The 13,330-nt window shown below is 41.5% G+C and overlaps 1 protein-coding gene across 1 annotated transcript in view; it reads right to left on the bottom strand.

Annotated features, from left to right (window-relative positions):
• AQR (aquarius intron-binding spliceosomal factor) overlaps positions 1-13,330 on the bottom strand; it is a 211,628-nt gene that overhangs the window by 167,052 nt on the left and 31,246 nt on the right. Inside the window, exons 7-8 of the mRNA XM_030214054.1 lie at positions 5,844-5,912; positions 4,118-4,218 (exon numbers count right to left, since the gene is read on the bottom strand). Coding sequence (XP_030069914.1) covers positions 4,118-4,218; positions 5,844-5,912 — 170 coding nt within the window. The remainder of the gene's footprint in view (positions 1-4,117; positions 4,219-5,843; positions 5,913-13,330) is intronic.

Raw genomic sequence — 13,330 nt, 5'->3', positions numbered from 1 at the left:
CTCCCGGTGGTTGCCCTAGAGGTAAGATTAAAAATGGACTGATTAAAAGTTCTAGTTTATAGTTTATTTGCACTTACTATACCGCCCAAGCTAACTTGAAGATCTGGGTGGTTTAAAGGCTAAAAACAGAAAATTCAGAAAAGAACTACAATATTTGATAGGATAGACAGTTGTACACTTGTTAACCATCAGTGGGCTGCGTCAATACAACTGAGACACATTTTGAGTCGAGTGTTTCTATTTATAGATGTTCTTCCCTCCATTCTTGCTGTACTGCCTTCCATTTGTTTATATCAAGGCAAGTGCAAATTACAGTCTAACAAGTACAGAAAATTAGTACTGATGAAAAAGTAGAAATACTGACCAGAGCCAAGAAAATAATTTTCTACACCCAATTTAAGCTTGCTTTAGTTGTACACATTACTCTTCTGTCAAATACACAAACTCAACAAGAATATACTCTCAAGCTAATACAGAAGGGACCACAAATCAGAAACAAATATGCAGATGAAAACTGAAATGGGAATCTCCCATAAATCTAGACTCTATGAAGATTACAGTACAGGACAAAGAAACAGAAATGTATTTCTTTTTTTCACTGTGCAAAATACAAAAATACAAAGGTAGACATATTTCCCAAAGCTGACATATTCCAATCCCTAAAAATTTAAAATAAACATGTCTTTTTTTTCTGTCAAGGAATTTTATTTTTCTGATCAGGTTAGTTCCAGTCTCATTTCCCCACTTTCTTTGTACATAAGTTCTCTTCCAAGGACTCTATTTCTTCTCTCTCCTCCTGTCTTTTTTCTCTGCACTAATACTTCTTTCCTTTTATACCCCCATTTCTCTGCCTCTGTGCTCAGTTAGGTTTTATCCCTCATTCTCCCCTTCTCTCATCCTCCAATTTCATGCTCCCCTCCTTAGCCTTACCACTGCCCCATCATTCTCATCTTTCTTAATGCCCTATTTCCCCCTCTGCCATACACTCCCCAGTCCCGTGTTTCCAACTTAAGTACTCACCTCTCCCAACCCTCAACTTCTTCTCTGACTCATTTCCATACCAGCCCTGCTCCTTCCCTTCAATTCTCCTGGCATCCAACCTCACTGTTTTTTGTTTGTTGGTTTGTTTTTAAGGTATACACATTTGGCCATTTGGCTAAAGGTGAGTCAGCTGATTTAGTACATTTAGGTTTTCAGAAAGGAATTGGACAAAATCCCTCATGGGAGGCTCTTCAGGAAATTTAAAAAAAATCATGAGATAGGTTACGGTGTCTCACTGTGGTATCTTAACTGGTGAAAAAAAATGATTAGGAAAGGGGTGGTAAACAGGACAAAAAATATTATAATGCCTCTGTATTGCTCCATGGTGCAACCTCACTTTGACTATTGCATTCAAATTCTGGTCAACTATCAAAAAAGATATTGCAGATTTAGAAAAAGATCAAAGAAGAACGACTAAAATGATTAAGCGGACAGAACTCCTCTCATATGAGGAAAGGCTAAAGAGGTTAGGGCTCTTCAACTTGGAAAAGAGATGGCTAAGGGGGGATATGATTCAGGTCTACAAAATCGAGTGAATCGAGTTTTCACTCATTGAAAAAGTACAAAGGTCTGTGCCAGGTGAAGGGTTAAGACTGGGAAACATCGAATGGATCCAAGATGGCTGACTGAACTGGCCGTAGGTCACCACACTCTGATTATTTCCTTCTTTTTACTCCGCTAAAATGCCAAAGCGTAGAGGGAAGTCTACAGCCAATGTTCCCCCAGGTCAACTAACCTCAATGTTGACTGGCCCTCTTGATGCTTTTGTGCGGCGACCGGAGGTTTCGGGTGGGTCGGAGGGCAGAACGCCGACAGCGTCCGGAAAGAATGGAGGATCCGAGACGCTGTCTGTGCATGAAGTCACCCTTAGCCCCGACCAACGAGCTCCCCCTCTGCAACCCCAAGCTGTTTCCTCTCCGATTCTGGCGTCGTTTCCGAAGCTCCCAGGAACTGGTTTAGCAATGGAACCTCAGGGGGCAGAAGATCTTTCAACGGAGAGTAGTGGAGCGGAAGGTTTTGCGAGCTCCCGATTAACCCTGGAGGGTAACGTTCAGCTAGCAAGAGGAGGCATGGCTGTCACGGGGAATACAGAAACAAGGGCTACATTGGCCAAAGAGAAGCAAAAACAAGGTACCGTACTTTTCGGAATATAAGACGCACTTTTTTCCCCCCAAATTTGGGAGGAAAATGGGGGGTGCGTCTTATAGTCCGAAGGTAGAGATTTGGCTGGCTGGCTGGCAGGCCGCCCGCCCTCCGAGTTCGGGATCGCCATCAGGGTTACCTCCTCCCCCCCGGCCCTGTCACCACTTCTCCCCTTACTCACGCGATCTTCCCTGGTGGTCTAGTGACGTCGGGGCAGGAAAGAGCCCCCTCTTTCCTGCCCAGCGCGCTGCTCTCCATCCTCCTGTATGCAGCCTGACGGTCTCGGCGAGATTCAAAATGGCTGCCGAGACTTCAATTCTCGGCGGCCATTTTGAATCTCGCCGAGACCGTCAGGCAGTTTAGATAAAGGTTTGGATGAGTTCCTGAAGGAAAAGTCCATAGTCTGATATAGAGATAGACATGGGTAGCATGGAATGTTGCTACTATTTAGGTTTCTGCCAGGTACTTGTGATCTGGATTGGCCACTGTTGGAAGCAGGACACTGGGCAAGATGGACCGCTAGTCATATGTTCTTATGTACAAACAAACACTCTGTACAACTCATTCATGACTTCCAGATATCTACGCACATTGAGAAGTTTCAAGGAAGAATACTGAGCCTCAGCATCCTCTCTGCAAAAGGACGGGAGCTTCACAGATTGGTTAAGATGAAATACTGATACCACTTTTGGAATAAGGGAAGGAACCATACACTGGGAGACCTCTACCTCCCAAAAGCGGAAAAAGGAATCCTGACGAGAGCCTGAAGCTCCAAAACCCTACGTGCCGCCCTTCAATCTCATTTCATGCCCTCTAGTTCTGCCACCTTTCCTCTCTCCGGAAAAGGTTCGTTTGCGGATTAATACCTTGTCTCCTGGCTTCGATGGCCGGGAGGCCTAGAACGTTATTTTGTGAATGTGGTAGGTGCCTCCTTCAACGGGAGACACCAAGTGACGTCGGGTGCTTGGAAAACAGCACAGGGGGCCACAGTGGCTTGGTACGGCTTGGCCTGTGGCCCAGAATATGCAACTACGTGTAGAAGCTGTGTACCCGGGTAGAAATGCAAATGCTGGCATAATGATTATTAGAAGATGTAATGTAATTTTTTAAAGTTGTAACAATTTTAATGTTCCTGGCTGCGGTCAAAATAAATCCAATTCTATCGAAGATACGGCTTGTAGTGTGGTATTGAAGGGGGCGGGGGTTGATATGTCTGAGTGTGTGCCGAATGCCCGAGTTGAGAACCAGGCACACCCGTTAAAGGGGGGGCCGACCACAACGGGCTGAAGGCCAGCGAAGACAGAAGTATGGGGGAGGGTACAGGGAGGGCCAGCTAGAGAGAAGAGGTAGTAGTGGGAGGGAAACAAGGGGTAGCGAATTCTATGCAACTGCGCAGCGAATTTGCGCACAATCCCACTCCTTCCCTCGCACACAGAATTCTGCACTTACTGTGCAGAATACTACTCAGTGCCGGCATCGGGTCTCTCTCCTTCCTCCCCCGCAGAAATTATATGGCAAGAGGAAGATGTGAACTGCTGCACATTGGGTCACTTTTCTTCTTCTTCTGGCTTAGACCAGACTGTTTATATGAACTGCGGGATCCCGTAGGTCACATAAGCAGCTGAGTGGGAGGGGCAGCAGACAAAAGCGAGTGTGTCATTGGACAGTGAGACAGGCTGGAGCTTTAAGAGGGAAATGGGAGGATATTTGAAGCCTTAGGATGGGGAAATTCTGTGCAAAACCTCTACAAATGAATAGCACAGAATTTTGCTGAATTTTCAAACATTTTACACAGAATTCTCTCCTCCCCCTCAGAGTAAATGTAAACTGTACAGCCATCCAAAACATCTGCCTCTACCCCTCATGTTGCTTTCTTGCAACCAAGAACCAGTGCTACAGACTTGAAATAACAAAGGATTATCGCTCTACATACTGTGCTTGTGTATTTTCTGACATTTTCTCATCATTCTTCCGGATCAGGTTCCAGAACTTTCGAAGTTTATGTGTCTTCTTCAACTCATGATTGAGGCGAGTCTGAAAAAAGGAGGAGAAGTGGCTCAGCCAGATAAAGTCCAGGAAGAAATGATCTGTCTATGTAGAAATCACCACACCACCTTCAGGAGCTAAAGGGAGAAAGCAATCTACCAGCGACATTTGCAAATATTGGTTTTATCACTAGCTGGAAAGTCACTTTATTTTGCTGGGTTAAAGTTTACCCAAACATAACTTGTCAATAACATTGTGTGTTTCTCTTCTCTCCTTCAGAAGACATCATAGTACTAAAAAGAGACCATTTATCCCATACATGGCTGTATATATCCCACTCCATTTCCTTAATATTTATCTATCACTATCAGTTCCCAGACTGAACAGTGCAGTAGACAACATAATAAAAACAAAACATACAATCATGAATTACATTAATCTTCCTATCATAGTCCCCAATAAAATATGTTAATCTCCCCACCCATCAACTGAACTCTCCCAAAAACTTTCCTAAAGAGGGTGCCTAGGATAAGAGGGTAAGCATGAGCCTATTTCAAGCCTAATCTATAAAGAGAAGTACACACCTACTTTACTTTAAAGAAAACTAGCACAAGTGGCAGAAAATCTGCCTATATTTAAGCCTTGTTTGGCTCAATGTTTTGGCGTCCCACTCCATTTTCATGTATGTATAATTTTCAGAGTGGATTTTCTTTGTGAAGAGTTACGATGTGATTGACCCCTGGGGCAGGCAATGTGTCACGCCAAAACACAGCCCATGACAAGTCAACAATAAAGTTGACTTGTTCCGTTTTTGAGAGCCCTTTGTGCTTCATTTTTGGATTATTTATACTGTGTGCTTTTGGCCCGCTCCATTGCTGGTTGCTACATTTAAGGTGTGATCACTTGCACCAGTGAAAGGTTCTGTTGTGCTACTTTTTTCTGCTTGGCATTTTCCCTCTAAAAGGTATTACAGTAGTAAGTTATTGATAGCACAGGTAAATTCATGCTATTCTAGGCTGTGACAGTTAGGGTTTTAATATATATTTTTTAAAACAACATTTGTCAGGGAGACAAACAGGTTCTGCATTGAATTTCTGGGTTAAACGCTGATTGCCACCGGTTAAATATAGGCCCAAAATAATTTTCTTCCCAACTTATCTGTACTACTATTCAGAGAAGAGGGCTGGCTTCCAAAAAGGCCCTTGTTCTTGCACAATTTTTCAATAATTCCTTCACTGAGGTCACTATTTCAATCCCATACCCTACCCATGAGATGAGATATGCACTCAGAATCTTCAAGTGGTAACAGCAATTAGCATATCTGGGTTTAAAAAAGGTTTAGACAAGTTCCTGTAGGAAAAGTCCATAGTCTTTTATTGAGGTGGACATAGGGGAAGCCACTGCTTGCTTAGGGATTGGTAGAATGGAATGTTGCTACTAATTGGGTTGTGAGCTGGATTGCCCACTGTTGGAAACAGTATACTGGGCTAGATGGACCATTGGTCTGACCCAGTATGGCTATTCTTATATGTACTAAGTCTAGGTTCCTCGTAAGGAAGTCTTTACCATCCCCAAAGTTATTCTACCTTTCTCAATTCTTCTTTAAACTTCTTTTAAACATTTCATATCTACTATAATTATATTAATTAAATATTGATAGCTATATTTCTTACTGGTTGCAAACACATCCACATGGGGAGGGAGACAAGCTGCTGTATCTGGCTCCTGATCAAATCAACTTCCTGAAACAAAATACAAACCAGTCAACTTTAAATTCTTATGAGATGCTCAGAGAGAAGGTGCAGGCACTCACAGGAATATGTTTTGTAAGAGATACAAATGTGTTAGGAGGTAACAGTACTCTTCCAGTCATATTATGCAGGCCAATGAATACGTTTTCACTCATACAGGGTGGTCATTACTACTTCCAAAAGTCCAATTATTGGTTTGGAAATCCATTCCACAGAAAAGCTTTTTAGAACTTAGGCCTTCAACTAAAGTCCTATCAAAACAGTAAAATGTATGTTGAGTGAACTGCAGAGTACAGGGATTGGAGCTCAATACAAAACAGCTTTAGAGAGTATTTGAAATTGCACTGTTCCTCCAACCACCGTATTTAATATTTTTACACACTGGGAATAATTTTATAAAGTAATTTCCACACATTATGTGCCCATATAAACATGTAAATAGTCTATTAGAAAATTCCAACCAGCATAAGCATAAAAAGTATAAAAATGGAAAATAATATTGAGGCAACTGAAATAGTTTAATAATTTAATACACTTGATATACCACTCAATTCAACAAAGATCAGCATGGATTACAATAAAAACTTTAAAACAGAAAAGATGGGTGTATTAACTGACAGTCACCTCACGTTTGAACCTCAGGTTTCCTCAGTACTGAAGAAATTCTTCAGGTTTCTTTGGAAGCTGAGGAGAATCAGATCATATTTCTTGTCCGACATCTTTAGACTGCTAGTTCAATCTTTGGTTTTAACTCAATTCGACTACTGCAATTCCATCTATGCTGGATGTAAGGCGTGTAAAAGGCTGCAAACAGCCCAAAATATAGCAGCTAGGCTTGTCCTCAAGGTATAACGTTTTGATAGAGCCACTCCATTATTATGTAAGCTGCACTGGCTGCCCATTAAAGCCAGGATTATTTTTAAATTATGTGTTTTTATCTTAAAAATATTATATGGCATGATACTGGATTACACGCAGCCCTTAATTACTAATTCCCTATGCAATATAGAGGGGGCATAATCGAACATCGCTGGCCAAATAGATCGCTACAGCTGGCCGGGCTAAACCGTATTATCGAAAAAGATGGCCGGCCATCTTTTTTTTCGATAATACGGTTTAGCCCGGCCAAATGCCGTGGAGTTCGCTGGGTTTGAGATGGCCGGGTTTGTTTTTCAGCGATAATGGAAAGTTATGTCGGCCATCTCAAACCCTGGCCAAATTCAAGGCATTTGGCCATGGGAGGAGCCAGCATTTTTAGTGCACTGGCCCTCCTGACATGCCAGGACACCAACCAGCCACCCTAAGGGTCACTGCGGTGGACTTCAGAAAAGCTCCCACGTGCATAGCTCCCTTACTTTGGGAGCTGAGCCCCCCAACCCCCCCCCCCCCCCAAACCCACTACCCACAAATGTACTGCACCCACTAAAATTGCTCCAGGGACCTACATACAGCCTCTAGGACTTATTGCTGCTGTATAACTTTGGCACACCAGTTCACATCTGAAGACTAATCTCTCTGAAAAAGTCCTTTCTTGAAATAACCACGTTTACTCACAGTTAACTGCAGATCAGAGGTTGTGCCCCACTGGCAAAGAGTCCCCTGGTACTAAGATTAGCAGTAGGTCAGAGCTGGCACAATGGTGTACAAAGCCCTCTTTCAGCACCATTCAAGGTAAGAACTACGTTCTCTAACGTGGGTAACACAGGAAAGGGAACTAAAACTGGCTTACAAAAATGGCCACTACCGCATGGACTACAACAGGAAACAAAACAGGGCACACTCTGACCCAGTTAGCAGGGGGGAAAAGTATCATGGGAGTAGAGCCCAGTACCCTACACCCACCACAATGCATTGCTAATGTGACTCTGCAGGGCACCTAACAGAAAAGGTGTCACACTCACCCGAGAGCCACATTGCAACCAGGGAAAGGCTGATGGAGGATACAACACATTCTGCTGTCATGGAGGTGGGTACGGCATACAGGCTGGCAAAAAAGGTTTTTAGTTTTATTTTTTTAGTTTGGAAGGGGATTGGTGACCACTGGGGGAGTATGGGGAGGTCATCCCCCATTCCCTCCAGTGGTCATCTGGTCAGTTGGGGCACACTTTTGAGGCTTGGTCGTGAAAATAAAAGGACCAAGTAAAGCCGGCGAAATACTGCTTAACGCCGTTTTTTTGTTTTCCATTACCGGCGAAAGCCAGCCATCTGGTAGCCACGCCCATGCCCCGCCTTTGCTAATCTACCGACACGCCCCCTTGAACTTTCGTCAGCGAAGCGACGGGAAAGCGGCGATGCTGTCAAAAATACCGCTTTTGATTATACCGAATTCGCCGCTTTTAAGAAATCGCTGGCCATCTCCCGATTTGTGTCGGAAGATGGCCGGCGATCACTTTCGATTATAAGCTGGATAACCTCTGGTTCTAGGGACTACCTTTGACTTCATCTTCCAGATTGCAAGAGAGTGCACTATAAGTCGGTTCACTCCGCAGACTTTAGATACCAAGGTGCTAAGTGATGGAACTCACTGCCAATAGCAAGAAAGGGTCAGCCTGATTACTTTGTATTTTGCAAAAGACTGAAAAAACGTTCCTTTTTGAGAGGTTTCTATCCACTAATGGAATGTGTTAGATTGTAACTGGACATCAATGGTTTATTATTTAGTTCTTACTTCTATCTTATTTGTTGCTACTCTGCTCTTACTTGCTATTTTGTTTATAGTACTGTAAACCTTGCCTGTTGTTTTATTTATTGTAAGCCACATTGAACTCAAGTATGTTCGGGATAATATGGAGTATAAATGTCAAAATAAATAAATTCCATAAATTATAGAACAGAAATACTCATTTTCTGAGCACTCTCTCTAGTAGCAATCAAAATACAACTTGGATCTTGAGGAAAATAATTATACTTTTCATTATCTTACATCTTCATATTGCATAACTATTAGCAAGCATTTTGAGAGGGTAAGGGTAGTGATAATATTTTTAAAACACTTCTTGAAAATCATTTCATGTAAGATTCTAAGAAAAAAAAATGATTTAAAAATAATTTTCAGTTTTCCAAAAAAAATTCTACTTCTCCACTTAGGAGGAAAAAAAAAAAAACAATTTCCCATACTTTCAAATATTTATATAAGTCATCTTCCAGAAATAAATATTCTCAAACCAAATAAAGAATCTGCATTATAGGTGAACCACACTAACTTAACAAGATGGAAGACAAAATGAAAAATTCTTGGACTTGTCTTATATACTTGAAAGAATAACTGCTCACACTGCAAATCAGTCTCATCTAGGACAGACTGTCACTATCCTAAGCCTTCCAAAAAAAGAGTAGTAAAACTGACCAATGAGTTGGCCATCCTCTGATAACATGCATTTCAAATGGTATGCAATCTTGTCATTTTTTTTTGTATCTGTTTTGCCTAATTGTTGCAGTGTTTGTTATTCTAGAACCTGTTACCATCTCCGTGCTACCCTTTTGCTAGCCATATAAACCTGCCAATTCCTACCTCATGGAAGTGACATCATTGTCTCCCGATTTTAAATTTTAGGCTCTCTTGCGGCACACACCACAGGCGTATGCCTAATGAATGCACACAAGAAGCAGGTTGTGCCTCTTCGTGCACTCCTTCATCTGCAACCTGAATGCACACCTGTCTTTGGAACCTGATTGAATAACATCTCCTTATGTTAGCTTGAGGTTTACTATTTTGCTTGTCAGCTCAGTTTACAACTGTATTCTGGGGTAGGACACGGCCTTTTGCTTTTCATCAACCATCCAGAGTAAGAGTCTAACCAGTGTACCTCGTCTGCTGTTACTATTTTAAAACCAGTTCAACTTCATTACCAATTAATATCGGTCTCTCTAACATTGGCAATTTGGCTAGGGATCTTATTTTAAAGTCCAAGTTGGACATTCTTGGGTTATAATCAAAGCAATTTAAACAGGCAGAAGAGACATCCCAAGCTTAAAGTCCTGGACTTCAAAACATGTTGACTTTAATAAAAATGAGGAAATACCTAAAAGAGGAGCTGTCCCAGTAGGAGGAGATAAGGGTAGTAGGACAGTGGGCTAAACTGAACAGGGCTATAAAAATGGCAACACATCTCAGGTAAGGGAAGGAAAGCAAGAGGAAAAGGAAACACATATGGCTCTCCAAGCAAGTGACAAACAGCAAAAAGATAGAAGTCACAAAGTACAAAGGACCACAAAAAGAACACAGAAAAAAAAATCACATAAAGATGAAAGAGATGAAGAAAAATTCAGACAGCAAAGGTTAGGCAGAATAAAAAATGACTAAAGATGGGAAAGTAAGGTGAAATGACTTTTTTCAGGTACGTTGGGAAAAGGAGAAAGGCAAGAGGTAGATTGAAAGGTGCCAAGAAACAATGTGTGGCCTGTGACAAGGAAAAAGATGAAATGCTAAATACATACTTCTGCTCAGCATTCATGGAAGAAAACCCTGAAGAATCAAAGATGACTAAAAAGAGGTTCATATGGGAATGCAGTATATATTGTATTGAATACTCAGCATCACAGTGCTGCTGCATTAAGAGGAATCTGTGAGAATGTTCCTGTAAGCACTGTGCTGCTGAGTATTCGTTCATAGTCAATTTGGAATTGCAAGACCTTTGACAATCCCATTTTTGCATTCTGCTTGAGATCTGCTTTCTTTTGCATCATTTTGGTGCAGATCTGAACAGCCTTTCTGTTGTTTCTTGTATATATTGCATTGGTCATTAAGAGTTAATGAGCAACCTGTGAAACAAAGTGGACAAAGCCATGGGATGAGATAAAACACATTTCAGGATACCAAGGGAGTACAGAGAACTGACAACTGCACTGAAAGATTTGTTTAAGAGTTCTTTGGGGAGAGGAATGGTTCCATGGGATTGAAAAAGGCAGATGTGATCCCTCTTTACAAAAGTTTCAAAGGTGGGAAAAATAAAGGAAATGCTACTGAAGAAAAACATAGTGAATTATGTACAATCCAAAAGTTTTATGATATGAAGCAACATAGTTTTACCAGAGGTAGACCTTTCCGAATAAAGCTGATTTCTTCGACTGGGCGACCAGAAAACTGGATCAAACACAGAGGTTGGATATGGTCTACTTATATTTCAGCTATGCCTTTGATACTATTTTTCATAGGAGGCTCAAAAATAAGATGATTAGCATGAGGGTGAGTCCCAAGGTGTAAAACTGGATTAGAAACTAGTTGACCAAAAGAGAATATAGCAGCAAATAGAATTTATTTGGAGGAAAGAAAGATGAGTACTGGAGACCCTCAGGAATGGGTTATGGGACCAATTCTGTTCAATATCATTGTGAGCAAAGGGTTAGAAGTTTGCCTTATATCAAGTATAAATAAACTTGACATTTTTTGTGGCTTACGTGAAGATCTGCAACTCAATGAACATGTCTTGAGAGAGAAGACAAAATAAGAAGTGATCTACGAAAATTAAAAGACTTGCCAAATGCTTGGTACTTATGCATTTAAGTGAATAAGTGCAGAATGATGCATTTAGGTGTAGAAATAAAAAAGGAAATATATTTGCTAGTAGAGAAGAGGCTAATGTGCACAGACTACAAAAAAACATTAGGCTAGAAATAATGGTAGCCAAAGCCAGAACTGCTGTGTTATCTCTGAGGGGGAGAGAATACATTCTCTCCCCAAGTCTTGCTGAGTATCTTCATAAGGTGACCCTGTATTATAACACTATACCAAAACTCAGTAAGACAAGAACATAAGCACTGCCATACTGGGAAAAGACCAATGGTCCATCAAGCCCAGCATCCTGTCTCAGACAGCGGCCAATCCAGGTTTCAAGAACCCGGCAAAACCCCTTCAAAAAAATTTTTTTTAATAATGTTCAATGGACTTTTCCCTCAGGAATCTGTCCAAACCCCCTTTAAACTCCATAAGGCCAGCTGCTGTCACTACATTCTCCGGCAACGAGTTCCAGAGCAACTACACGCTGGGTAAAGAAAAACTCTCTCCTGTTTGTTTTAAATCTACCATATTCTAGCTTCATCTTGTGTCCCCTGGTTCTATTGTTGTTTGAAAGTGTAAACAAACGCTACATATCTGTCCGCTCTACTCCGCTCATTATCTTGTAGAAGAATACATATTGGTCACACGTTGCCCAGGATAAAAAAGGTGCCTACTTCTGGGCTTACACATTAGGGCTTATGATGGTGGTAGTAATAGTGCAAAATCTTCAGGAGAATAAAAAATCCCTTATGCAGACATAGACCATGTTGAACTTGTTTGTGGACCCACTGCAGAAAAGGGAGGAAATGGGACTTGATATACTGTTTTTCTGTGTTTTTGCAACTACATTCAAAGTGGTTTAAATAGTATATACAGGTACTTATTTGTACCTGGGGCAATGGAGGGTTAAGTGACTTGACCACAGTCACAAGGAGCTGCAGTGGAAATCAAACCCATTTCCCCAGGATCAAAGTCCGCTGCACTAACCACTAGGCTACTCCTCCACTCAACCATCAAAACTAATGAAAAAGTTAAAGAGGATTAAAAACTGTTAGGTGTACTCTTGAAGATAAATAGAAGAGAATGGATCGATGCTACCCCACAAATCCTCTATCTGAATACAGAAGGTACACAAAGAGAACTCATCAGAAGAAAGAGGATAACTCCAGAAAGAAGCTCTCTTTGGCACAATGCAAGTACTATGGTAAGAATTAGTAGTAAATTTGAAAGACTGAGATCATACGCCACATGTCCTGGTTTAGGGGTGAGGTTCATTCCTGTCATGGTATGTGCAAAACTAATCCATTTAGAGAAATTGCTCCTGAAACAAACCTTTTAAAAGAGGCAAAGCTGTAGAAGTAGAGGAGGATATGAAGCTGCAATGAGGTAGGTCAAAAGCAATATCCAGAATTTCTTTTCCATGGAAAGGATGGTGGCTACCTGAAATGCCCTCAGGGAGGTAGTGGAGACAAACAAGCTAATGGTATTCAAAAATGAAGAGTGGAATACATAGAGAGGTTCTCTAAATGACAAGATGGAAAACAAGCACAGAGCACTTAAGTTCAAAACAGCATGAGGTGTAACCGGACTCGGCTTCAAAAATCCTCTCTCACTGAGCCTCTTGGGAAACCTGGGTGCTCTTCATACAAAGACAGAGAACACAATTAGCAGGACTATGGTCAGGCCCAAGAAACTGCAGACACCAGGAATGGGTGTCCTTTCCCAAGACAGTCCGATTGCACTGGGTACAGCGCTTGAAGCCAGTGGGAATCTTTGTGGACATGAATGGAAAACCTTTGTCAGCTAAATGACTTGATGGTGACTGAAAAAGGGGCAAGGCACAGAAAAACATAAAAGGAAAGACCTGGCTGAAGTCAGGGCCTAAAAACGGCCCGATGGCGAAGGAAAAATA

The sequence above is a fragment of the Microcaecilia unicolor genome, chromosome 9 (assembly GCF_901765095.1).
Source record: "Microcaecilia unicolor chromosome 9, aMicUni1.1, whole genome shotgun sequence".
In the NCBI taxonomy this organism is placed as follows: domain Eukaryota; kingdom Metazoa; phylum Chordata; class Amphibia; order Gymnophiona; family Siphonopidae; genus Microcaecilia; species Microcaecilia unicolor.
The sequence above is the reverse complement of the archived record's forward strand: the minus strand, read 5'-3'. Positions and strand labels throughout refer to the sequence as shown.